The sequence below is a fragment of the Anas acuta genome, chromosome 1, assembly GCF_963932015.1.
Source record: "Anas acuta chromosome 1, bAnaAcu1.1, whole genome shotgun sequence".
Classification (NCBI taxonomy): domain Eukaryota; kingdom Metazoa; phylum Chordata; class Aves; order Anseriformes; family Anatidae; genus Anas; species Anas acuta.
Window position 1 is genome coordinate 200,676,973 of NC_088979.1, and position 27,817 is coordinate 200,704,789.

At 41.0% G+C, this 27,817-nt stretch overlaps 2 protein-coding genes across 2 annotated transcripts in view; one reads left to right on the forward strand and one right to left on the reverse strand.

Annotated features, from left to right (window-relative positions):
- Positions 1–27,817, forward strand: part of ITIH5 (inter-alpha-trypsin inhibitor heavy chain 5) — a 134,511-nt gene that overhangs the window by 54,586 nt on the left and 52,108 nt on the right. The gene's annotated exons all lie outside the window — the stretch shown is intronic.
- Positions 601–27,739, reverse strand: ITIH2 (inter-alpha-trypsin inhibitor heavy chain 2). Its single transcript, XM_068670072.1, has 21 exons — positions 27,553–27,739; positions 25,797–25,871; positions 20,956–20,991; positions 20,285–20,457; positions 19,462–19,566; positions 18,968–19,130; positions 17,618–17,725; positions 16,343–16,471; positions 15,549–15,665; positions 14,141–14,309; positions 12,882–13,007; positions 11,771–11,952; positions 10,590–10,775; positions 9,583–9,722; positions 8,841–9,013; positions 6,200–6,334; positions 4,551–4,664; positions 3,104–3,302; positions 2,226–2,398; positions 1,393–1,504; positions 601–944 (listed from the first exon to the last, which is right to left on the reverse strand). Exons 1-21 carry the CDS (start codon positions 27,634–27,636, stop codon positions 797–799), a joined length of 2,847 nt encoding a protein of 948 aa, XP_068526173.1. The 5' UTR covers positions 27,637–27,739; the 3' UTR covers positions 601–796.

A 27,817-nucleotide genomic window follows, 5' to 3' on the forward strand; every position in this document is an offset into this window, starting at 1 on the left:
AATAGAAGAGTTGAGTTGTGTGGAGATGAACAGAGAATGATTATTCACTGCTTTTCACATACAGGCCAGGAAATGGTAGAACTAATCCCCCTGGAGGAGAAGCTTTTAGTCCTGTTGGTGATTTCTGTATAGTCTGAATTCTAGGCTCTTTATCGAACTTTACCAGTTTTATATATCTGGGTATGAACTTCACTGTGACATTGAAATTTTTCCCAAACACAAGCAAAGTCTGGAAGATATTTTGGGCTCATCTAATTTATTTCCCTGTAATATGGCACCATCAGCCATTTCAAGGACATTTCTGACCCCTGGTTAACTCATCCTTAAAGACTGGAGACTCCTTGGGATACCCATTCCAGACCCCATGTTCCTTTTCTCTTAGTCCAGCAGTTCTTGAACTTGCATTTTCCTAGTGCTTTGACAAGGCAAAAGCTTAAGTTCTACATCTGTTTGTGGGTGTTGCCCACGCTGCAGAAGTCACAATGCTGTGACATGTCTACTATGAGATGTATATTACAAAGTAGTTAATATTTTTAATGTGGTTTAATATCCACCAAATCACACAGGGTAAGTACAAGATACCGACTCCACTCCAGCATGTCACCTTATTACAGATTTATTTATTTTTAATGGAAAAGGGAGTTACATTTGAAACACTTTGAAACACTGATCATTTATAAAAGAATGGATGAAGTCACCTTTGGTCAATCCGGCTTGGTAGGCTGACAACTACTGTTTGGGGTGTGAAGGAGCAGAGAAGAATTTTTTGTAATAAATCTGTCTAGTGCTTGAGCATTCAGGGTTTCTTCAAAAAGCTGTACAGGTGAGGGACGAGGTAATCTTTGTAATGGCCGTCTATGAAGCCTTTCCCACTGTTGTGCACAAACCAGCACTGCACGTTAGTCCCAAACACACGGTCTGTCCTGTAGTCCTTCTGCAGTCCCCTGTGAGGAAGAGGCCACCCAAAATGAAGGTCAGGGCGTGACAAGTAGACAAGAAAACATCATTAATCCTGCTTGCTTCTGGCACTGCAAAGTGGTGCCTTCACTGGCAGAGTGGAAACAACTACAAATGCAATGAATTTCATGGTTCTGTGACTGTATGGGCCTTTTGTGGGCATCCCAGGCACTTTTACACAGTCTGTCCAAGATCAGATGATGGGCAGCTACAGGGCCAGGACTGCTCATGTCCAGGTAAAAATACAAAAGAACCCAACTTGCATTACTGCCCTGAGTGTCTTGTCAAAAGCTAAAGCCAGATTATTTGTTAGCAGAGGGAAAACAGGGATTATTTTCCCCTCAAGATCCTTAAAAATTATTAAGCCTGCAGTCAGTGATGTCATTAAAAAGAAAAGAAAGATTTAGAAAGAGCAATAAAGCACGTTATGTCTACCTGGTAACAGTGAGCTTGTTTCCTTTCACTTCCATGGTGGCTTGTGGTTTTTCTGGAATTTGCCCAGGTCTTTGGTGGTGGATATACACTTCTGGTTCAGCTGCGAACTGACCTGATCAAAGAGAGATTCAAAGCTCTTCGCATGTACTAACTTTTGTGGCTGTGATGTAAGCTGCTGCTGAGCACTTCTGAAAATCCAAACTGACTGCTGGAGGCAAACCACTGCATGGATCACAGCATTGTGTCTCCAGCTCTATAGGATCACCCGCACAGGGTGGGTAAAAAGCTCTGCTTCTGAGCCAGCAAACCTCTACTTCAGCAGACTGGAGCTGTGAAGGGAAAACCACCTCTGCTGCACTTGGTTCCCACATCTTAAAAGGAGCCCTGGATGGGTCCAGGGCTTGGAGGGCTCTTTTTCCCTGTGGATTGAGCCCTTGGCTTTTGTTTTATACTCTTGCCAGAAAAGGGAGAGCTGAATTACAAACTTTTTCACAGACATCTCAGAAAGAAGAAAGAAGGTTTGAGGCATTTGATTCAGGCTTGTTTTCAACTCACAACAGATTAGCCAGGCTGGGAAAGCCCCATGACAACATGACCAAGGCTAGCAGGCCTTCTATGAAAACACCCTCCACAGCTGGGATGAGGAATTATCTCCTGGCCCCTGATGTCCCACAGTGTCCTTGGAGCTTCCAGGACATTACAGAAATCTCCCCCATTTCCTATTTGAATGCTTTTCATGCCTTCTCCATCAGGACACAGAGACGGCTGATTCACTCAAAGATCTAGCAAAAACCCTTCCTAGCATCCCCCTTGTCCCAGCACCCAGCCCTTACCTATCAGCCCATGTGCTTCGGGAGATAACTGGTTTTCAGGGGGGATGTAGATTCCCAGGAAGTCAACGTTAACTGGGTGATTCTTCCACACACGGTGCAGCAGAACCATGAAGGACATTTCCTCACCCACGGTGATAGTGACATTGCTTTCCTTCTTCACCGATATGAGAAGTCTAGCAGGGACAAAACAAAAATAAGTCTCAGTTCAGCTGCCCATGGGGCAGCTCTCAGGCCCCTTGAGATGCTTTGGGACATCCAAAGCTACTGCATGAGGCTAGGAGATAGGACAGGCCCCAGGAGAAACCCATAGCCCTACAGTGGTCCCAGAGGTTTGGCAGGACATTGTCTAATAGGATACTTCGTGCCCATGTTCAGGCAACCGAATCCTGCCCTACAAATCCAAGCTCTTATGACAAATAATGAAATTTAAGAAGTGAACCCACTGCCTACATGGGTGTCCAGTGCTGGAGGGTGTCCAGTTTTGCTGCCAGCTGTTAATCTGCAGGTGAAGGTCTCTGGGATGTTGTGAATCATCTCCCATCTATTGATGTATATCAGGAGCCCCTTGGGTACCTCAAATAATATGGTGTGCTTATGTTCAGGCTACTGAATCTTGGTCTTTGTTAATACCATTAGCAGCAGGGAGAGAAATTCAGCTCTTTGTATTTGCTCTTGATGAATTTAATCGCCCTCTTGGCTCTGCTGCCTAATCTTCATTAAATTCATAATCTTCATACTGAGACCTCATATGTCTAGCTAAGATGCACACACCCAAATGTAGGCACCCTGCAGCCTGGATCCCACCCATGGGTGGGTAAACCCAATGCTGTATTGCAAACAGTCTCCATGGGGCAACCAACAAATGCTCAGCAACTTACTGTTTCCGAATGATGTGTCCCGTGTCAGACCAGGTCAGCGCGATGCTGTAAGATCCATCCTTCAGCGTTATTGTCTCTGTGTTGATCTCCACTTTCAGGCCTTTGGTTTTGAAATAAAACCCAATTTTGCCAAAGTAGGTGTTGAGTTTCTTATTCTCTGCCTTCTTGGCCCCGATTAGCTGCCCGTTGACAACAACTCCTGTGAAGAGCAGAGAGAAATGTTGCCTGAGTGTTGGAGCACAACCTAGAGGTTTGGGATTCTGCTCTCAGCAGGGAGTGCCATGGGATCAGCAGAAGTGGGACCCCCCTCTGACCCCTCCTCCTAACAAGCAAAGAATTTATCAGATCACCTCCTGATGGTACTATTCACCCCTTGGCATATTCATTTGGTCGGAATTCATGCTAGGTGTTGCTGGTATTATGAGTCGATTCATAAGCCATTCAGTCCCTTGTATGAAAGGTGAGAGGGATGGGCAGTGGAGGGATTTCCCAAACATTTTCACCCTTCTGGACAAAAGCAAACACTGCCACGCTTTAACAGGCAAACCCTGATTGTTGGGAAGGCGAGCACGTGAAGACAAGAAGATTCAGCCTACAGTGTTTTAAGCCACCACCATTTGGAGAAAGCAGGCAGAAAAATGGATGCCGGGAGCCAGGTTCTACCCTCTGCCTGTGGTGGAAGTACCCTGGAAACTTGTGCCTCTTCTTTAATGTGGGTCAGGAGTGACCTTAATGGTATGCAAGTCATTAGTGTTTAATGGGGGCAGGCAACAAGGAAAAAATCATGGAGCAATTTATGTTCTGAATGGATTTCTGGAGCTCTCTAGTCCAATCCCCCATTCAAAGCAGGCTTATCTAGACTGGGTTGCTCAGGGCTTTTTTCAGTTTAGTGCAAAGTATCTTTAATGATGGGATTTCCTCACGTATCCTGCCCCCCTTTACAGTATTTGTCTGTCCTTATGGTGCACTTTTCCTAGTATCTGATCTCTAGTGTGAATTTGATATGTTTCAGCTGGCTTCTGTTGCCTCTTTTGCTTTTGCTATGCATCTCTGAGAACCATCTGGCTGCATCTCTGCCTTCTGATTATGTGGTTGTAGACAGCAACAAGATTCATCTTGAGACTTTGAGTATTTTTAAAATAAATAAATAAATATATATATTGACTGGCCCCAGCTCTGTCAGCCCCTCCCTGTACATCCTGTGTTCCAGCCCCAGAATATCTCTGTGGCCACCACCGACTTTGGTCATTTTTTATACTGGCAAGTCTCAAATTGGACACAGTAATCCAGATATGGAGGGACATAACCACTTCCCTCAGTCTGATAGCCATGCTCTTGTCACCGTGCATCCTCCTTGTATACGTTTTCCCTGCACCCTTTCAATACCTTACAGACCCGATGGAAGAAAATTGTGCCATAACTTAAACTGCACTTTTTATACCCTTACCAGTACCAGGATCAGAAACCAAGTTGAGGATATCTCCAGGCTCTGAGTTGATATTAAAGCAGATGTTCCTCTGGCTCTTGGGCAGGTATATGATGAAATGTGGGTCGTTGTCCACTGAAACAGAAAGAAAAGAAAGAGGTGTGATAAGCAGGCCGGTACCTGTCCTGGAGGACACAAGCACTGCTCAACTCTTGGTGGTTTGGTGGTGGTTGGCATCTGACCATCTCCCTGTCAACATTCAGAGATATCCACCCCTCTGCTCATTGCCTACAGGGATATTCTGGCCAGTTTCCATTCATTTACTGGTGTTCCTCACGTTTTGGAATCATTTAGCTCTTCCTGTACGCTCAGCAAATCCTAGCCCCTTGGCCAGGATTCTCTTCACAGAAAGTGGTAACAGGTAACTTTAAGGGGGTGAAGGAGCTTTTGAATATACGGACTCTTTTGAATGTATTAAATCTTTTGAATATACTGAAATTCTTGAACAGAGTCAATCCTTTTTCATTATTCTTACCAGCTCCTTTGTCTTCTTCAGCTTGATGCCAGGGCCCATTCTGATCAGCATTTCCCAGAACACAAAGAATTTCCAGTGCAAAATACTTGTGTAAGATGGGCAGGCAACTTTGCCTCAGTTCTCTTCTTTTCCAAGCAATTTCTTGACTATCTCTAAGTCTTAAATTAACCCTTGACCTATGCTGGGGAGGGGTTTGATAGCTTTTTGTTTGGTAGCTTTGTAAATACACCCATTTGTATACAGGCATAGTCACAGAGTTACTGTAGTAATACCACTTTTATAGGCAGTGGTTTTCCCAGATGGTTTGTGTAAGAAGGCACTGAACTGTGGCACAGGCCCAAGTGTTAACAGGATCCATCCATCACTAGAGCATTCAGAGATTTTTATCTACCACAGAGCATTTGTTCTGTCATTTACAATGGCAGTAACTTTATGTTGGCTTTGCTGCTGCAGTGAGGCTGCTTGCAAGCTCAATGAAAGCCTCAGCCTTGGGGAAGCAGGCAGCAGCAGATGGGATCACTGGGATCCTATTAGGGTCTAAATTACTCTCCCTCTTGTAATGTAGGGCATGTTTTTACAAAGTCATCTAGTCCAAGTCAAAATGACTCAATATTTTAGAAAGAAAAGCTTAACCCTCGGGTTTTACATGGATTTGCAAGAATTTGATGGAGGTGGCTGTGATCTGGGACACCCATGGTTGTGCCATGCACAGACCTTCAGCAAGGGCTGTACGAGTGCCTTTCACACTGGTGTCCTCTGCAACTGTTGTGGAGTAGCTTCACCAGCTAGTCACAGCAGTTGATTTATTCTTTTGTGCACTAGCCCTTAAATGAAGATACAGCTTGTGTACAGTACAGAAAACTCAACAGGGAAAAATAGGACAACCAATAGACACCTCCATCATCAGTGGAGGCAGGACCTTTGCTAAATTGCTGTGTTTCATTTTACTTTATTCCAGTTGCCCCAGCTGCAGTTTAAGAGCTGTTTTAAATCATTCATGGATGCTCAGCATCATGTCACCGAAGCTGGAATTCCCAACATGCCCAACAACTATGATGATTTCCTTTATTTGTTTTTTTGGGTAATGAGTGCTGCTGTCTGGTACTTCCCTGCAGGGAAATGCTGTAGCTTTTACCTCTATTTATGCTCACGGCAGACACCGGAGGACTCCTTTGCTCAGGCATGAAGCTGACTGGTACAGCTGTGACATTGGCCCAGGCTGGGATACCTTTATTATTATTAGGTGCATTTGGAGTTAATCCCAAAGTGCCTGTTAAACGACAGCCATAATTAGATTTTTGTTAGTACAGACATTTTAACAGCATAATTTTAAAAGTAATGCAGTGGATCAGAGCCTGATGTTCCTATACCAATGTAAAGCAGGCACAACACTATTACTACAGGCAGATTTATGTACAATTAGGATGGGTTTGCTCCAGCATCACTGCCAGAGAAACACGACCTGCTTACCAGTGCAATAAAGCTACAAGTAGGCTATTGGTGAAAAATGCAGCCTGACATTTTAACCCTTACTGAATAGGCCCCACTTCAGCAAGGCCCTCAAAGCAATGCCTTAAGTGTTCTGCCATATAAAAAACTGCATGTTTAAAATCTAGCATGCAGTAAAAAGCTGTGCTGACTCTGGTCCTGAGTCTGGGGTGCCTGAAAATAGGTATGTCTGTTTCTGCATGCCCTAGGATGGCCCATGTGCAACTGCAAATAAATGCAAGCATTTAAAACGTCATCCCCTACATTTCCCATTCTGCTAGAAGTTTCTCTTCCTTTGCCATAGAGAAGAGAAAGTAACGTGTCACCTCTCTCCTACTCAATTCATAAAGCTTTCAATTCATAAAGTTTTAATATTCTGGGCAAGAGCCAGAGCAGGGCACATCAGCGAGCCATGCTATGAAGGGTGCAGGGGGGAAAGGAATTAGAGGGACAACAGCAGGACAGTCACACCTTAAACCTTCATGGCTAGATCTTCCAAATATCTCGACATCCTTTCTCTTGAACCCCTAATGCAGATGCTGGGTTATTTTTACTCAGCCAGTGTTATTTCTATTAGGACAGTTATGTGTGAAGCCAGTGCAAGTAATAATGGAACTAAAAATTGGTCATAACCGCAGGAGTTTCCAAGCCATATTAACCCCACAGACTGTTAGGCATGAAGAAACTACCCTATGCACAGCTCAGTTTTGCAATAAGACTATTCTGATAAAAGAACAGTTAACTAATCCTTTGAAAAGTGAGTTATTGTGGTGGAAGCCACTGAGTCTGTCTATGCAGACAGTGCAGCCCTAATGAGAATTGTATAGGGACAAACAGAAAAGTCTGCTTCGGATTATACATATGCTTGTATACATAAACCTTTTGGTAGAGCCTGCATGTTTTGCACAATCAGAAACACAGATTTACTCTGATACAACTTTGATAAGTTCTGTCCTCTGCTACGGTTCAGGAGTGCAGATGTTTTGACCTTAATTTCGGTGCTGTTAAGTTTTGACTATTCTGTCACACGCTTAAAGACACAAGGACCTAATGATAAAATCACTTAAGTCCTTTGCATCTTGTAAATCAAAATAAACATGATCTGAATGTCAGCTGGTGCCATCTGTAATGAATTCTCACTGTAATACATGCCAGGTCTCTGCTGAACTGTTTGATAGTCATGAGCTGTAGCACCCAGTAACAAACATTTCATTTCTCTTTGGGTCTCAGCTGCACACATTAAAATTGAAAAGACACTTAAATGAACTAGAAATTAACAACTGGCAGACATAAAAACCTCATTTCACCAAGTCAGCATCAGGACATCTTTATAGGCAACCAGGAGTGTGAGAACTGAGCATTCTGGATGTGCCTGTAGTTTCCAAAAAGTCACAATCACTTTGAGTGTGAAATGCCAGATGGATGATGTTGCCTGTTGCCCTTATGTAGGTTGTTTCTTTCCTTCACAGTCAATTTTAAACTCTCTCACTTATTAATAAATTGTAAATCACCAGACTTAGATGCCCAAGGAGTTGATCTTTTATTTTCTTTACTTTTTTTTTTTCTTCTACTTTTTTGCTGGCAGTGTTTTCCTAACAGCAAGAGTTGTGCTTTTTCAAGTCACTGGCTGATGAGGGCACAAAATAGCTGCTCTTAGGTTCTGCAGGGAGCACATGGATGGACAGGGATGACCCACAGGTGACAACAGCCATTGCTTTGCGACTGGCTCCGTCATCTAATGCCAGAACAACCCAAACCCACCTTGTTTGGCTAGTCCTAGGATAGCAGTAAGGAGGAACATGTATTGAAGTGATAGATTTAAAGGAGTAATCCAGAAGTTTAATTAATAAGGGATTCTATATTGTTAGGACAACTCAGATTTCACATATGCTTGTGGCTGATTGCTAACAACCTTGGGAAACTTCCAAGATATGAAAGTGGTGATAAGACACAGTTTGGCCAATTCTACAGCTTGATTCAGTGTGGGGAACTAGACTTATCTGCCCCAGTAACAAGACATTCAATCTGTTACAAAACTGGTTTATCACGAAGTTCATCAGTGCAATGTCAGCACATTCAGCCCTCACTGAATCCGATGGCTCCAAAGAGCACTTGTGCAACAGGATGCTCTCAGAGTGGCTGAAGATTTGGTCGTCCTTCCCTGAAAATACGGGCTGTCATAAAAGTACAAGTACTGTGACTGAACAATCTACACAATTATTTTTAGAGATACGAGGAGAACAAATCTAAAATGAGAGGTAGAGTAATGGACAGACTGAGACACTGACCTGAGCAGCAGCCCCTTCTGGGGTCTTTGGGCTGGTCTGCCAGCATTATCTCATCTTTCTCAGAGTTCTCTATCAGCATGGCTGTGAAGGGGGTGACAATATGATGGTCAAGGGACATCTGCAGGATGGATTTGGTGATGTTCCTCTTCAAAGCTGCAGTGGGGGCTGTGTTTCTGGGTGGGAAATAAAACAGAAGGCACAGTTAGTAGCTCTGCATGCCAACTGCTGTGATTATGCCTCCACAGAGCAATCACAGAACCAAGCTGATAGGATCCAGAGGTTACAAGAAGGCAAAGCTGAGGGCTCATATTAACATAGTCTATATAAGAAGACTATTCGTGGCTTCTGTGGCCTTTGGGCTGGACTCAGAGATGCCCAGTCCCATCTTTTGATCTCAACAGAAGACCTCATTCTGCTTTAGGTGGGATTCATCAGAATTCTAAGGTCAATGGGCTTCATCCTGAAACTCTGTAGCTCTTACTCAGGCTCTGAAAGGCAAATTAATTCACCCAGTCCCACAGCTGCATCTAAGTCTTATTCCTCTAATTAATTTATCTCAAATGCTATTGCCTGCTATCTGTGAGTGCTAACAGTAGTAGTGTAAGGGTCTGGAGGTATCACCTACCTTTATTTTTATTTGTTTATCTTAACAAAGTGAAGCCCATCTCCCTGTGGTCCCAGAGAGGACCAGATTGCTCTCCAGTTTCCCTTCCCTCCCACCGCAGATCACGTTTCTCCTCACCTCTCTGCCAGCATCTGGTTGACAGTCAGATAGGCCCACAGCTTCTTAGTGAATTCAGGATCTGCATATTTGTCTTTCTTCATGAAACCATCCAGCTCTTCAACATCTCGCAGGGTTTCCATTACAAGCTCTGCATTTGCCTATGGAATAAATGAGAAATTAAGATGATGAAGGGCGAGCCAGGTGAATGGGGTGGCTCTGAGGTCCCCTCCTTGTCACCTCTTGGCATGGATGGCATTAAGGACCTACTATGGCTTTGTCCATGGTTACTTCTAGATCAGAAAATCCCAGCAGTGTTGGCCTGATGGCCATGGGGAGGGGAGATATGGCAAGATGGTCTTCTGTTAAAGACACTTTTAGTGACAGTGGATTAAAATAGGTGAAGCTGCTGTTAGCAGTAGCCAAAGAAGGTGCTACCCCATACCAAAATAAGAAGCAGCTTTTCCTCTGCTCTTAACAAAGCTCTTCTATCCTCCCCTCAGGCTTTTTCATGTCCAATTCCTCCTCAGCAACAGAAGCCAAATTCTCCTTTCTCCCACAGGTCCTTGAGCAGCACTATGTTTTGGTTGGGAAGGAGATTGAACGTGCTTGATTTTTGCAACAAATAACAAATGATGACTCCCTAGCCCTGTAATAGTGTGGATATTTTGAGTCTCCTCAGAAAGAAGGAGCTGGATGTAGTATTTCCTCCTAACCCCGTTCTGCTCCATGAGGAAAACCAGCCCTGAAACATGGGGAAAGTCGCATTGCACATACCATAAGGCAGAGCATAAAAGGCCAGCACTAGGACATCACCCCGTAGAGCCACCAGCTTGAACTCCCCAACAGTGGGAGGTTCAGCCTTACACAGAGCTACCTTAGGGAATCTCCCCCTGCCCCTCCACAAGGCATGAAGGAGGACTCCATAGTCTTAGAGCAAAATTCTGGTTTGCAAAAGGAGACTGTATGCACAAGCGAATAAACCAGCCCAGACCCCAGGAGCAGATATCCTAGAGAGCCTCACTCACTGCTGTCGCTGTGACAATGCTTTCCAAGTGCTGCAGGTTCTCTGTGTCCACCTTCCCAGCCACCACGATCTCTGAGCCACCAAAGTAGTTGTGGAAGCTGCTCTGGGTGACGTCTGACACCGACTCCTGCGGGTAGTTGAACTGAATCTTCTTCAAGAGCGGGGTGGAGACCTGGTTGTAGAATTTCTGAGATGGGAGAAGACAGAGAAGTGAGTCTGTTGTACCCAAAGCAGCCCTCCTAAGTGTGCCATTCCTACTGAAAGGAGAGCAGGTGACGAAACTGGGAGCGTTGTTGGGCAAAGCAGACTTTCCCTGTTCCAGAGAATGCAGAGTCCTTTACAGTTAAGCCTTTGCACATCTGTATGTGGGTATGGCATGGAGGTCTGGCCCACGTTCTGTGGAAGTCAAAGGATGGTTATAACCCCACAGGCTATTATTACAGAACTTGTTTTCTGCCTACAACTTGACCACAGGTCTATATGAGCCTGCATTGATTACTAGGTTGGTCAGCTCTTGGCTATTGTGTAACACACATAGTTACTTCCCACCTAATTCTTGCCCAAAATTAAGTCTCTGTGTCACTTGTGCTCACTTCTAAGCTGTGGACTGTCTACCTTTTGCTGATCTTGTTGTACTTGGTTGATGTGAACTAGGATCTGCACACAGCTGGGGTTAGCATATGGGACCAGAGAGGGAAAACAGTTACCCATACAATGCCACGGGTGGCAGCCATCTCCTAATAAGGGGCTGCACTCCCAGGGCTCCCAGAGCTGAAAACTTTGTGCAGTGTGTCCTGTCACACCTGTCCTGATGAAACGAGTGAATTGAAATGGAATAAGGGTATAAACAGCATAAGGAAATAAGAGTTTGTTGCTGTTCACAGACTTGGAGCTAGAGCCTCCTAGAACTGTGCACTTTCTTATACTGGTAAATTTTGGACTAACATTTAATATTTATGTTTGGGCATTTTCTAACACTGAAGTGGCCTGAGGTAAAATCCAGGACTTAATTTTAATTCAGATGATCTATTTTTTGGTTAGGACCGTTTTACAGGATATAAATACTACACTGAGCAGTACAGTAAATATGCATTATAGATGCTATAAAAATTGTAATTAGGAGCACTGAGCTGTTAGAAAAACTGGGTCCTCAGTTTCAGAGGCAATGGGCAAGAAATGCACCTTCATTTGGGCAGAGGTCTCCTGATTTCCAAAAATCCTCTGGGCCATGCCACGGTTGTCAGTTGCAATTCTCTGCAGGAAATCGTAATCTACATCAAACCCAATCCCGAGGCAGAAGAGAGAGAATTCATCCTTTATGCTCTGCTTCACATTCTTCTGGATTGTAGTCAGCTTGAGCTCACCTTTGAGATACACAAAAAAATGACATCCATATGAGCAATGGTGGAAGTGAGAGTGTCTCATGCAGTGTCTCTGGTTCTCTCTTAATTATAAGGAGAGTCTAGACAGCTAGCTCAGATGACAAACATCCATAAAATAAGGTCAGATAAACCCTGTCTACGGTGACATTTGGGCTTCTCCCAGATGGAGATTAACAAATCATTTCCACTGAAGACAATTCCTTTGAACAAACTTTTTGGTATATAATGATATATTCTTTGTCTATTCAGGGCTTTTGCTAACTTCCCAGGGAGTCTGCCATTGCAAAGCATCTAGACTTCTCCCAGAACTCCTGCTCTAAGCTCGCTGAAGACTAAGACATCTTCACATAGGTTTGGTTTGGTTTGTCACATTTACTATGTCTTACGCCACCATTGGCACAGTTAAAAACAAAACCAAAAACAACTTACTAAAACAAAACAAAACAAAAAGTTTTTTTTTTTTTTAAAAAAAACTTATTTTGAATGGCAGTTTGTCTAATGGGCTGGCTTCTTGCACTGATGGATTGCTTCTGACCTGTGTCAAATTCAACCCAAATTAATTTGCTTTCTGCCTTATTTTTCTGATTTTAGTGTTTCACTTGGGACTGCATAGATCTGTGTGGGCTGAGATCATTGGAAGAGGAAATTTACTCTAAGGTTATTGTGCTTACCACTCTTATAGAACTCACGCATAGTTGCAAAAATAACCTGCATAACATAACCTGCTCATCTTTTGAAAATTTCTGTACAAAGCCCCATGGCATCTCTAGCACTTGGCAACAGAGCAGCAACCCATTGGAAGAAAGGGGAACAATTTTTTTTTAAACTTACTGTCAAAGTGTCTATGTGCTGCATGCATTTGTCAGGTTAATCCCACTGGCCTTTCTTCTCACTTAAAGCAGGATCCTTACCTACTGTTGGGTCTCCGTCAGAGACCAGTACAATCATGGAGACTGAATTAGGGTCCAACATGCCTAAGTTTTGAGCTTCATTGAGGATGAATGTGGCTCGGAGAAGAGCTTCATTGATATTGGTGCCTGTCAAAGACATAATGAAGAAAACAGGTTTGATAATTGTTGAGGTTCTTGTCAAATCCAGATCAGTTCTGAGATTCTAATGGAATTAATTAGCATGGACAAAGACCTGAGATCAAGGCAGCAAACCCCCTCCTCTGTGATGCTTATGGTACATCTGCTAGCACTCTGGTTCCCTGAGGAAACAGAAGCTGAAAGTTGTTGCATGTGGGTCATTGTGTTAAACAGACCTTCTCCATTTTTCTAATTTATAATTATACCATGTATGGAAATTGACAGAATCAGCCAGGTTTTACATTGCTTAGAAATAGAAAATTAATTCACCTGCTGTAATTCATCTGCTCTTGAGTTTGTTCACCAGCGTGTTACTTTTTTCATACCAAGATATTGAAATATATGAATACTTATATGAATGTATACACACTTGTATATACACACACATACACATTTTGCACTAAGTTCCATGAAGAGACCAGATGTTGATACCCTTTTTCACCCCAGGCTGTTGTCCACAGATGGGCCACCCCACCACTGCCAGCAATTCCAGTAGGACCAGAATGAAGCCTCCAAAGGCTGAAAAAGGCAACTGTCCCTCTTTACCAGACAAGGAAATAGGACACAAAAAGGATGAACAGCTTGCACAGGGTGGCACTTACTAGATTATGGCGTAGTCTACAATTTACAGCCTTTGGGTTAAGCGAGACCTTGCTTCACAAAGCCATGAGATGGCCATGGTCTTTCATGTATATTTGGGGTCTATAAGGCTGCAGATAAGCCCTATAGAGTAAAGGTAGCTGTACTATGGTATAGTAAAGCAGAGGTGACACACCAGCCACAAACATACCTCATTTCTGGGGCATGGTATTGTGGTGGTGCTAACAGGGCAGAAGAAGGATCTACAGCTCTTCTACTTCCTCCCTAGGCTCGCATCTGTCATAGTTTATTCAGGGGAAGGAGATGCCACCCCATCCCGTAACACAATAAAATGGAAGCCTTGCTCCCCTTTAGCCTCAGGGCATGGGAGAACATCTTAGGAATCAGACTTCTTTTTAAGAATACTCCACCAATCTGAAGATTGTATTAGATACCCATTTCTGTGATACTTCCAAGAGCACCTTGCAATCAAAACCTCATACCCCCGTTGGGATGGATTGTCTGGATGTACTTCTTAGCGTCTTCAACCTGTGCTGGGGTAGCTGAGACTAAATTATCTCTCCAGCATCGGACATTGTGGTTGAAGTCAATAAGAGAAAATTGATCAGCAGCACGGAGCTCACTCAATATTGCCTTCATGGCCTCAATGGTCTGAAAAGAGGAAATTCAAAAGATGACAAGTTTAAGGTCCTGTTACTGAGAACATCTTCTTAGCGTGGCTACAAACAGATGCCTCTGATGAATAAAAATGTGAGTACTGAAATCCAAAATAACATCTGCTCCCAAATCTCTTCTAGTTTATACTTCTCACGCAAAGTAGAACTTTTCTCTAATGAAACACAGGAAAAATGCAATTAGCAAGAACAAACCCATGTGTCTCAACCTATCCTTGCTTAACACCTGTTAACAAAGGCTGAGGTAAGAGAGAGAAGCAGTCTGTGGGACGTTGTGGTCCAGGTGAAAACAATTACTAGCTCAGGAGATTTAGCTCTGCCCGCAATGCTGTCATTTTAGGCTGGGTAACATCTGTTTGAAGATATGTGATTTCAAGAAGTAACAATTAGCCTATATCCCAGTTTTGCAGCATTGATTTCCCAAAGGAAGCAATCTGCCAAGCCTTAGTATTACACTCTGAAACAAATTCAAATATACCTAGATCATCCCAGACAAATGTTTGTCTATCCAGTTTTTAAAAACCTTCAGTGACAAATGATCTACAACCTCTCAAACTCCCCTCTCAGCACTATATATATATATATATTTTTAATATTTAATATAAATCTTTCCTGCTGTAAATCCATCTGATTCCATCTTATTCTACCCCCCTTGGTGGACATGAATGTCAGTTGCTGGGTTTTTCTTTTGGAACAACAGCTTGCATACTTGAATGCCCATTACGTCTCTCTAGGTCTTTTCTTTTGCAGACTAAACCATCTTTTTTTTTTTTTTTTTAATTTTAATTTTTATTTTTTTTTACCCATGGGTTATGTTACTGCTGTTCAGTGGGCAATCAACAATTTGGCCACAACTTTTTGAAAGCAGAGATGTAGTACCTCCACTGAGACTTCCTCAGGATTTACTAATGGAAGTTTGAAAAAAGGGGGTTCAGAATCCTTGTAAAATGTTTTGTGATGTGTCAAATAAATTTTTACTGTGGTGCTAAAATCAGTATTCTGATGGCAATATCTCTTCCTTACAACATGAAAGGAGAGTTACAAATAATGAATAAAATAATGAAGACCTCGATTCACCAAATGTTCACCAAATTCACTGAGACTTTTGACAGAGTAAAGAATCAGCCTGGTGATTCTGAATGGCAGTCTGCCACAGATTTGTGCGGTAAAGTACATGGGAAAAGTTGGCAGGAGGTTCTTTTAGTCAAATACTTACTTGTTTCATTTTCAGTCCCCACATTGAGCCACTGACGTCTATAACAAACAAAATGTTTTTGGGCAGAGGATCAAGATTTTCCGGAGCAAAAAAGTGAATAAAATAGCCGTTAAAAATCTGCAAAATAAAATAAAAAACTTCACTGTCAAGTGAGCTATATTAAAGATGCCAGGAAACTCAACATAACAACAGAACAGAAAATGCTATTCATCTTTATGGGCCAAATCTAACTTCACGTACTCTGCACGTATTTGTACTTGTAGCCTTACACCATCTATCTTCCATAGTCTTTACTGTTAACCAAGAAAAGCAGAGCCCAGTTTTCGGACAGCTACCATGCACTGGCAGGGGGATGAATGAAAATGTTTTTAAAAAGGCTGTTCTCTCTGTAATAATTCAACCACATAACTCTGCTTCATAACATAAAAATAGTGATGTTCTGTCTGTCTCCTTATAATATATTAGTACAACTTCCAATGACTGTCCTCTGATTCAACATCTAGTTATGAAAGACATTGGCTTATGGACAAGACAGAAATCTGCTCCTGACTATATGTAGGTCCACGCCTTAGTCATAAATTAAGTAAATCCATTCTGCTCACTTAAAATCTCTCTGTTCTTTGAATTGGATACAGAGCTCTCTCTCATGCTTGTTCTCCCTGAACATACCAGCACAGCTTCGTTTCTGCCTACTGAACTGCAGAAGGAATACAGTGATGATGTTTAGCACAGTTTGTCTAATGACAGCAATTTGTGTATTCACCGATCTCCCATCCTGGTTAAACAATACTTACTTCTAACTCTCCACCTGTTTTTTCTCTGTTCACATCATACTGCACCACAAAATTTCCATCCACTGCTGTGGATGAGCACGTGGGGCATTTTCGTTGTTGAGCCATTGTTGGCTTGAAAGAAACATGAGCCTGGAAATGAGAAGTGATCATCAGTTAATCAGATGTTGTGTGAAAGGTGGATCTTTGAAATGAAAAGAGTTCATCAACTATAAATTGAGTAGTAGAAATTATTCTCAGTCCTGTGACTGGTTTTACAGGTTTTATGTTATTATTTCTCTGCTTTCACTAGATAATGTGAAATTTCTTAAAACATAATAAATATATCCAAAAACAAACTTTCCCATACACTCAGAGTTAGTGCTTGTGCATCATCTTCCTTATACTGTAAGGTCTTTGGAACATGTGAAACATCCTCTCTGTTTCAGTGGTCTGAATACTCAGGACTATTGGCAATATTTTGTTATATATGTGATTAAGAATATTGCCATGACATTAAAGGTGGAAAATAGCAACAAACATTGCCTTTTGACTTGAGAAGAATGTGCCATAAAAGCAGCTGAATAGGACTTTGAATTAGTGTTCGCTTATTTTCCTTCAAATTCATGATTAAACTCTCTCTGATGATATCTGTTAACATTAGCTCAGAATTAGTTTGCTAAACTAGGAATGTGAGTGAATGAGACATGAAGCTGAACCTGGATATCACGGAACAGTACTGCTGGATATAGTGTTATAGCAATATAAACTGATTTTGGGGTCTGAGTCACATACCTTGTGTTAGATCTGTGTCTAAGAGTGAGAAGAGGTGTATCCCACTAGAGTCATTGCTAGAAAATTCTACTCTGGGAGGGTTTTTCTATACACAACAGCTATGCTGAAGATAGCTAGGCTGGGAATGTCAAAGAAAACATCATTCCTAAAATAATTCCCCTTGCAGATGTTCTCAGTTGAAAATGAGATTAAGGAGTTATTCCAAAGTGGTTATACCACTTGATATTCATCACCTACCTTTTTCACATCCAGCAATGACTGTGTACTGCTCTTTCAAAATTATAAATGAAAGCTTTGTGCAAAGACGGGCAGGCTACTTGCTGTTTCTGTACTGCTCAGTGATATTGGAGCATCTTGTACATACAGCTAGGTAGCAATAATGAAAATACTATATTTTTGTCATATTTTTCCATACATGTAGCAGGTTTGAGGAAATACCATAACTGCATAGTAACAAATGTGAAAACTGAAGTTTTCAAGCTATTTCCACTCTGTGACGGTTACCTTTTTCTCCCCCTTGGAGATGGTGGTGATTCCATCAAAATGATCTCCGAGGGAATTGGGAACATGTACGTAGCGAAGTCCTTGAGGCTCAATAATGCGGACATCCACCTAGAGGCAGGAAGGGAGAACATTTAGTACAGTGCAGTGCCAGTGTTGTACACACTGGGTATCCCATAAACCCTCCCCAGGCAAATTCCACAAGAAGGGTGGAATCCTCTTGAGAATGCTCCTGTAGGGCTAACTTAATTTGGGGTTTGGATATGCAATACTGAAAACAAATCATGATGGATAGACAAAAAAAAATGCATCCAAAGAGTAGAAGAGTTTGTTGGAAATGTTCATTCTTTCTCCTCCTCCCTCTCCTTGTGGCAAGCACTGGGACGGGAGTCAAAGGTGATATTCTGGAAGCAGAAAAACATGAAATGTCTCTGCCTAAATGCTGTTTTTTGTACTGAGGCCAGGAGGAATGTTAGGTGATGAGTCTTCCTCTCTACGTATGCTGGTGACAGGACAAAGAGTATTTTCATTTTTGGTTGGACGGCCAGGGTGATCCTGTTGGCTTGAAATAAGGGTGTTTTGTGGTTTTGTTTCTGAATAGCAAGTACGTCTACTTGGAAGCAGGATATGGTGTCCTTTTCAGACTAACTCAGGCCTTTGGAAAACTTGAAACAGATCACAGTCTGCACCAAGGAAATGTGAGCAGCAAACTTTCATTTACAGCTTGTGTTGAAGCCAAGGAAAGCTGAAGAATGCATTTATGATACAGAACCATAAGAAGCCAGATGGAAATACCCAGCTAGCCCTGAATCCTGCCTTTTGACAGATGATGGAAGACATCCTTGGATGCATATAAGAAAGAGGGTAAGAATAAAACTAATTATCTTTTGGCAGCCAGCTGTGGAGGAACTGTCATTCAGAGAACATCTGCTATCATAGGACACTATCTCATGAAGCTGGGGTTATTGTAAAAAGCCCTATTCTGAATGAGTAGCACATGTTGTTTGTTTTCCTTTTGTCAAGGAAAGTTTACACGAGGGTATATATGGACCAAATCTTGTTTGCTCATGTCGTGACATGAGTCAGTCATGATTCTGGAGATGCCCAACCAGGTTAGTATAAGAGGAGGAGGCAGAACACATTTGCTCTTCACTCATGTGGCTACACAGCTCTTGTCTTGAAGTGTCTGGTGCTGGCCTGTGCAGTGACCTTGAGGCTATTTGCATCAAGACCGCACAAAAGAAAGGATCTGTAGAAGAAATGTCCTGCCATAGGGCCCACAGGAACTTTGGTGGCCTTCTCAGGGAGGATTCACCTGTGGGGTGCTGCCTACACACAAAAGCTCTACTTTACCTCCATGTGCTTTGCCAAGCGTCCTGGCCTCATGGAGATAACATGCTCATAGGAGCTCAGTTTCCTTCGAATCATTTCCTGATAGTGAAGTTCAAACTGGATCCTCGTTCCTGGAGGCACATTCACTTCAGTTTTGAAGTTTTCCATATCCAAGGCATTGCTCCTGAAAAGTTAGCTCTGGAGTTATTTTGAGAAAATACAAGGAGAAAGAGAGTTTTTTTATGTTTTGGTTTAGAGTTATGCATTTGGTGAATCCAATTCTAACTGAGGACTATACCAGGGAACTGTCAGCACCACATGTTTTATCGAGCTGAAAACAGAAATGCAAGTCACTGACAGTTAATTATCAGAGTTGCTCTAAGTAACCAAAACCTGCCTCTCCAACCCTTTTTTCTTCCTAGGGTCCCCCCTCAACTCTCTCCTCTTGGAATAGGCCAGCTCAGTGCTCATATGCGTAAGTTTAGTACAGTATCCATATGCCAAAATCCTTATACCTCACTATTCCAGCAGCTTTGCCTTTGGCTTTTGCTTGAGAGTACATCCTTCTGGCTTCAGATTTTTCTCGAATTGAGCTGGTAAATGTTATACCATTGACATCCCTAGGAGATAGAAGACAGTCAGTTTGTAAAAGAAACAATTTCACCATCAGTGACTGTTTTTCTACTTTAGAAAAACATCAGTGAAATCTAATCTCTTTATAAGCTGGTGGGAAATAAATTAATAAGGCTCTTGCTTAACCCCAAATTAATGTTTTCCGGTACGTCTTCGTCTTTTTCCCTGCCTGCTTTTTTTTTTTTTTATTTTATGTAGCCAACCCTCTTGTACTCTGAGGAGGAACTGCACTCCCTCACCTCCTTCCCACCTTCTCCATTCTTTGGAGAGGGCAGGTAGTTACTCGTGTCCTGGCTGTCTAGAAACAGGACTCAGTATATGTCTGCCAACCAACAGCTGGCTGCTGCCTCACTGAATGGATACGGAACCAAACTACCTTATTTCTGTTCGGTCAGGGCTCTCATTTGGGTCTCTCCTTTGATCTGGTGCCAATTTGCACAAGACAGATAGTCTATTTGAGACTTCTGTCCTTTTGTCAAATTTTGTTGACATTGGCCAATGGCCCAACAATCACCAGGGACAGAGAGATGGACAGACAGATAATACAATGGCATGAGCCTTTCTGCATTGAGAAAGCATGTTTAAATTACACCAAAGCTGAAAGATAATGGGGTGTTTTGATTTTATGAATATTTTCCTCCCACTATATTCTCCCTTTTTATTGAACCTCCTAGAGCACAAGGCTGTTATCTGCCCACTACTTACATAGTAAAGTTGTCAATAAAAGCTCCTTTGGGAACTTGTACATCAAACACTATGTGCTGGGACCGTTTTGCGTTATTCACCATTTTGGCTTGGATCATAGTGTTGGCCAACCGTGAGGTTATAGTGGATTGGACTTTGTAGCTGTAGAGACCTATTTTGTCATCATCCTCCACCTGTAATTGACAAAACAACTATAAATTTGGGACACAGCTAGAAAATATATTCCACAGCAGTATCAACTCCTTTTATAGTCTTGGTTACAAAGTAATTCTCAACATCACATATTGAGGAAGAGGGAGCTTCTATTTTCAAGAAAGGTCATAAATAAAAAAGACCTGAAGCATTGAATATTGACCTAGTATTGTAAATGGTTAAACCATATCAGTGGCAGAACAGTATTAAACTGGTATATTAAAATCTGCCTTTGTCTAATCACTTTTGTTGCTTATTTCTTCATATTTACCATACTCTTCTCCCTCCAGGAGCAGTTGTATAAACAGCATTATGCAAACAGTCGGCTGTTTAAAGAAAATAGGTTAATACCCAACCAGGAGTAAAAGCAAGGAACTGAACAAACAAAAAGATTGATTTTCAAAAAAAAAAAAAAAAAAAAAGGTTAACTACAAAATCACTTTGTTCAATATTTTTCCACAGAGGAAGGAAAAACTCACCAGATCTTCAACGTATCCCCAGTCAGATGTGCTTCTCTGCAAAAGAAAAATACAGAGAATGTATTTCAGCAGAGCTAAGAGCACAGATTGTGGCTGTTTCGGACAGTGGTAACTATCTAAAATCTGCTTCCAAAATGATCAGAATCAGTTTGAGTTCTCAGATGTGGTGCGCAGATTTCTTTTGTCTTATTTTATGTATTTATACATGGGATCTTGGAGCATGTGATCTGCCAGCTGTGATTTAGACTCTGCCAAAACAGAAAGGCAGCTCTCTTCTTTTATTTGATCATATGAAGAGAACAAGAAAAGATTCTCTTAAGAACATATGCATTCCTTCAAGAATAAAAACATCCTTTGTGAAAACAAAACATACTGGCAAAAAGTCATAGGCAGAAACCCTAGCTTTTAACAACAACAACAAAATCTCTTGTCTTGGGAAAAGTGGAAAACCTCAAATCCCTATAATTTTTAGCTAATTTTGTTTTTATTTACATTATAGAATATTTATTTATATCATTGAATACCATGTGATATGTGTTTATATACAAATCAATTATGTAATTGGTGTTATATCAATTTATGCACTTTTACATACGCAACATTAATTCTGTATGCATTTCTTAGATGAACCGAAACAATGCTCATTATTGGTTGTTTTTATTTCCTGCCATAAAAATATTTCCATTTGGGAATTTCTCTGAAGAGGTGGTGACATCTTGTGGCTATTTGCCTCATTCTGTTTAATTCCCTGAAACTTAAACTCAGAGCAGTAACCCTGGGATGGGATTTGGCTCACCTAATTCTAGGGAGAGAAGCAATTGCTTAATACAGCTGTCTACATTGGTCTACAGGCAACCTCAGCTCTTCAGAATGAATGGGGTGGTCCACTTCATCTGGAAATAGATACCTTCACTTGGTTAAATGAGTCCTGCCCTACACTTCACTGACTGTACTGATTAGAGGATTGGGTGCCCAGTGCTGCTGGAGGTGTCCAAGAGTACCACCTTGCTGTCAGATGGGGCTCCAGGAGGTCATGAGGCTCTTGTAGGTCTTGCTTGTTATCCCACAGCCCATAAAATGGTTTGGACTCCCTATGCTATCTCACACACTACTAGAGGCATACATTAAGGCAACAAAATTAAGGCCTTCAGCTTCACTGATGATGATCAGGAGCCTAGTTCACATACTGATGGGTAAATTATGAAAATGTACAAAAACAGATCAATCCTATCTGAGTTTTAACTAGTACTTGAAGCTAAAAGGACCCTAAACCACAGAAGATGCTTATGATAACTGCTTTAGTCGCATGGTGCATAAAAGACTTGCTCTGCATTTAGTAATTTTTTTTGAAGCTAATTTTTATACCAGGAGAATCTAGAGCTGCATAAGAGGGGATACATGCCATAGCAAGATCATTTAAATGAGATGACTGTAAGGATTCTTTGAAGCCCAACAGATAGACTGAAGGATTTCCATCTCACTGAGAGCACATCCAGGTTCTTATTTCTCAGCTGTACAGGTTCCACCCAAAATGTTCAGGCTGGGATTTCAGTTTCTGGAAGTTTATTGCACTGTAGATACCCTCTGCAAAGCAAGATGGATTGATTCTTACACAGTCCATCATGAAACCCTACAAACATCATAGTGCAGTGAATTTGATCCTTCACATTTGATAAAGAATCAGATTGTGAAGAACAGCTATTATTCCTAGACATATCTATTCCTAGACATTCCTTGACATACAACAAACCTCAAACGAAACAAATTCAATTTTGAATTAATACAATGAGGATTTTTTTATTATTATTATGATGATTTTTAATTGTGGTTCCTTAGTTCATTGGGGATTTTTTATTTTTAATTGTGGTACTGTTCTGCTTCTCAGTGGATCTCAGGGTCACCCGCATAAAGCTTTCAAGATGCCCAAGTTTCCTTACTGATTGTTTCTGTGAGGGTGGAGGAAAAGGGGGAAGCGGTGATGGAGACATGAGCTTATCACTTGTACATGTAGTAACTCCCACAGCTGCTGTTACTGATCAGACATGGGGTGGGCCAACCAGCCCCCCTGGGATCTCAAAGGTTGCAGAGTGTAGCCACTCTAGCAGGTCAAGAGGACAGAGCTGTAGATAATTATACTTCAGGTTTTAGTGCTGGTGTAGTTACTGAAAACATGGCCTTTGAAGAGACTTCTGTGGCATGTGAGACTCGTGCTGTTTCTAAAATGAAGACTTGGGGCTGATATTTTCCTTTACACCACATCCAAATCTGCTGATGTACACACTGCATTGAAACAATACCTCATGCAACACCTAATGTGCAGTAAAATGCATATTAGGGTGGAGACAAGAAGTGCCTCAGGAACTGTTCTAAGGATCTGGTCTTAATAGATTCAGAGCCATATCTTCAGAGTACTGAGACCCATCTTTTCCTGATATCTGTGCAGGCTATGGATATTTAACTCTCACTAAATCTTTGGCCAAATCACTGTGCATGAATGTTGCAAGAGCTATGCAATCTACCACAAAAAATAAAATAATAAAATAAAATAAAATAAAATAAAATAAAATAAAATAAAATAAAATAAAATAAAATATTGGGTGCTTCAAACTTCATATTATCCTGACCCTGACTCCTTCTGTCTTGTCCATGGAGGAAGCAGCCATGGTGTCTAAGGAAGGAGTGCATTATGAGAGGTAATGCATTAAAAGAGATTGCAGGGGGGTTAGGTTATCTATGGGATGTCTCCAGCGAGTTGATTCCCAGACAAACTGTGGATGCCCCATCCATGGAAGTGTTTAAGGCCAGGTTGGATGGGGCTTTAAGCAATTTGGTCTAGTGGTAGGTGTCTCTGCCTATGACAGGGGGGTTGGAATTAGGTGATCTTTAAGGTTCTTTTCAACACAAACCTTTCTATCATTCTATGATTCTATGATTCCACCCTCTCTCTCCTTCCTCATTTCCTCACTATGCTGGTTCTCATGGATAGGAAACCAGGCAGTACAGTAACTATTATTACAGTAACTATAGTACAGTAAACAGTAAAGGAAATAGGTCTGATCTCACAAGTTGGAGTCTCTAGTCTGCTAGGATCAGGACCAGGCCTGCTACAGAACATCCTGCTTTGCAGTCTAGACACACGTGCTGCCGTTATCTCTAGAACAGAGATAACGGTGCTGCTCCACCACACAGAGGTTCACAAGGTTACCTGCATTCCAACCCATCAGGGTTGGAATGTTTTTTGTGATCTGTTTTTGTGGTCACACAGACCATTCACATACCTGAGACACAGTGGTTTTGGAGTTACTCAGGAACATTTTTTTTCATTTTATTTTTTTCAGCAAAATACTTAATATGGTACCTAGAAAACAGTTCTTTCTCTTTATAGCCTATCAGTATGGGCTGCAGAGGACTTCTGTTGTCTTCTTGCCAATGGACTAGTGAGCTCACTGCAGGAAAATTTACTGTTAAAGCAATAATTTGGAAGGTAGTCTTCCTCTAGTGAGAGACAATAAATAACTGTGCATCCACTGTTGGCCAAAAGCTACAGTCTCAAGATGGTTTGGTTAGTTCATTTTCATTCATTAATCTAGTTCTTTTCATTTATTAATCTATTAATCTTTTAACACAAGGGTAATTCATCCTGCAGCTGAGATCTTCACTCTACTGGTTTGCAAGGACTCATTTGATAGGTAAAGAATGGAAAATAATATACGGATGTAAGGAACAACTGGTATCATTAAAAAAACACACTAGTAGAATTGCAAATCATTGCATAAATATGTCTATATCTCTATGTATCCAGAAAGTCAGGGACAAAGGTAACATAATACATATGGCACTAATATAGATATATTGGAAAGAAATGATGCCCCAAAGAAATGCAGCTAGAGAGGATTTCTGCTTAGATAGTCATTAAAATATTTAAATACTGGTCTGGCAAATTTGAACTCGCTTAATTCATATTTATGTTAAAATCATCTGTCTTTCTGGCAGTGTAATGGGAGCTTTACGTGTCAATAAACTACATTTAGACTCATTCAAAAAGAAAAGCCTTAGGATAAAGATGAATCACATTTGCCTGGGCTTAACTTCAAAGATGCTGGGAAATCCAACTTCATTCAAGAAGATCTTTCATATTCACTATACTGAGCAAGCTCAAGAAAGGCAACACCAGAGCTACAGTGGAAGTCAAGGTCCACTACAGTCGTCATTGTTTTCATTCAGTGTAATAAAAGTCAGCATCTTTAAACAACTGATATCATTATTATTTCTGTTAATTACTACCACGCAAAACAAAAGAAAACTCCTGCAATGTTGTTTTAAATGGTTCTGTTTCAGAAGCTGACAGAGTACAATTATCTGCAACACATCAGCATGCTGGAAAGAAGTTTTTTTCCTTGGTCTCAGACTCTACCGGATCATTTGCTATGTGACACTGTAATGAACTCTTTTGACCTGAGCTAAATATAAATGAATGGACTATGTGCAGCACTGGAAGGTTTGAACATACTCTGCCGATTCAAAAGTTCTTGCCTTCCATTTTATCATGGAAAAAACCCACATATATCACACACAAAATCAGACAAATGTGTCCATTGCTTATTATCTGTATTATGTTCCTACCTTTCGAGCTCAGGTATAAAACAAGACCTTGTGCTAGGTACTACAGAAAGGATAGTAGCTGTTCTCCCAACAAGATATGTGGAGGTCTCAATGTATATAAGGACTTGCAGGTCCCATCTGATTGCACTTTCACAACCCTTGAAATGGAACAAGCTGCTTGGGAAGAGCTCCCAGGGATTATTGCTTCCCTTTTCTTGAAGCATTTCAGGGTACTGTACCTGGTACCTGCCATTTCTTGTCTTGGAGACTGGAGGAAATCCATCAATTTCTACGTCAATCAGGTTTTCCACTTCCTGGAGGAGAAAGAAAGGGAAAGAAAGAGGTGTTGCAGCTGTCTTACAATGTGATTAATCACTTGAATTGTTGTTGATTAGCACTCTGAGTTCCAAAAGGAATTTATGTCCCCTTGGTGTACATGCAGAACAGAGGTTTAAACTACCTCAGACCAAAATGCTGCATATTCAAACATTCAGTTTCCTTCTGTGGCCAACTAGCTTTATACACTCTTAAAACATCACGACCTTCACTATCACTTCACAACCTTTTCTTCTGAAACAATGAGTAATATTTAATATACTGAAACGCCCATAAAAAGCAAGAGGCAGATTACCATTGGAATGGGTCCATCTATGTTAATTGCAACATTTCAGATACTAATCTCACTTAAAACAGCAACTTTAGAGAATTTATGCTCACACCAGTGGAAACTGTCTCTGATTTTATACTTGGGAATTAAGTTTGACCCACTGTCAGCAAAGGTACATCAGATCTTTTCCAAGTGCAAATCCGCACTGATTCAATGAGAAGTATGTTTTTTTTACACCACAGCGAAACTCTTAATTAAACTTTCTTAGCAGTTTAATTTATGGCAATAAAGAAATTTAAGTTCATGAGTTGCTTTCCAACTTAAATGATAGCATGCATGCAAAGTTTTGCACAAAATTAACTTAAATTGTTTAGGCACATTGGTATTAAAGTGATACAATATCTATGGTTAGAAAGGAGCACAGAACTTTTTTTTTTCCATAACATTTTTCTAGAATATTTTCTAGAATATTTATGGGAATCATAAAGACAGAATAAAAAGCTCACTGTTATGAAGAGTGCTGTAAGAAGAAAGAACAAGAGAATATCTCTTCTTATTAATTCTTTTTTTTTTTTTTTTTTTTTTTTTTTTTTTAATCTTGCAAAGGAAAAGAAAGCTTTGTATGATCCCTTCTGACTTCATAGAAGTATTTCAATACACACTTGAAAGTTGAATTTGAAACAGAGTTTTCAATTCATTTGGAAATAGGTGTAGACACTCAAATATAAATTCACTGGAGTCTAGGGGTTTAAATCTGGACTCATCTTTCAAGTCAAAACTATAACTAAACTTGTTTTTATTATTATATTATCTATCTTAAGCATTTTCATGCTATTCTATAAATTATCTTTCTGCTAAGAATTATCTCATCTTTCTGCTAAGAAATGTACAGTCAATGGGATCTTAACGCTATATTTGAATTCCTGTAACAAAAAACTAAGTTCCTATGAAACTTTGCTGAAATTCATTGTGGATCATACAGAAGAACCCATCCACATTTGGATTTTGGATTGCTGCTTATTCCAGAGAAACTGGATCTAAAGCACACTGAAGGTCTGAGTATAGAAGCCCACTTGAATGTTTAAAGCTTAAAACCACCAGAAAATGGCAAAGTTGAGTTAAAAATGAGTTGAGTTATGCTAAATGAGTTGAATTACCCTTATAACATCCTGGCTTTAATAATATTAAAAAAAAAAACAACACTACGAATGGCAAGAGAAAACCAATTATCAGACCAATTCCATTTACAGCTGAGAGTAGAAGAGAATTCATGGGGCACAAGCAGAATGATGAAGCAATGACCCAATTCCACCCTCACTGAAGCCTGCTCCAACTGATCTGGACTTCAGCAAGGAAGGCAGCCCTAGGCCCTCCCTTGAAATACTCACATCTGGGATTTCATCGATAACGAGGTCAAAGCTTCCTACTTCAGAAATGAGGTACAAAACCATTAAGCAGACCAGGTGCTTCATTTTCTTCCTGCTCGTCTCCTGAGAACAGCCCGCATAGGTACTAGACACAAGATCTTCCCTTCTCTGAGACAAGTTCAAGGAAACGGCTTGGGGTTATGTAGTATTTTGAACAAAGTTTTGAAACGCTGACTTTGTTTAGGCCATAGGTAAATATTTGCCTTGCAACACAAGTCAGAGCTGT

Coding starts and splice junctions, on each gene's coding strand:
- ITIH2 (XM_068670072.1), bottom strand. CDS start 27,636: ATGAAGCACCTGGTCTGCTTAATGGTTTTGTACCTCATTTCTGAAGTA. Junction 17,726..18,967: donor GCTTGGCAAAGCACATGGAG/GTAAAGTAGAGC, acceptor TCCTGCCTCTAG/GTGGATGTCCGCATTATTGA. Junction 4,665..6,199: donor TGCCGTGAGCATAAATAGAG/GTAAAAGCTACA, acceptor TTTCTGTTTCAG/TGGACAACGACCCACATTTC.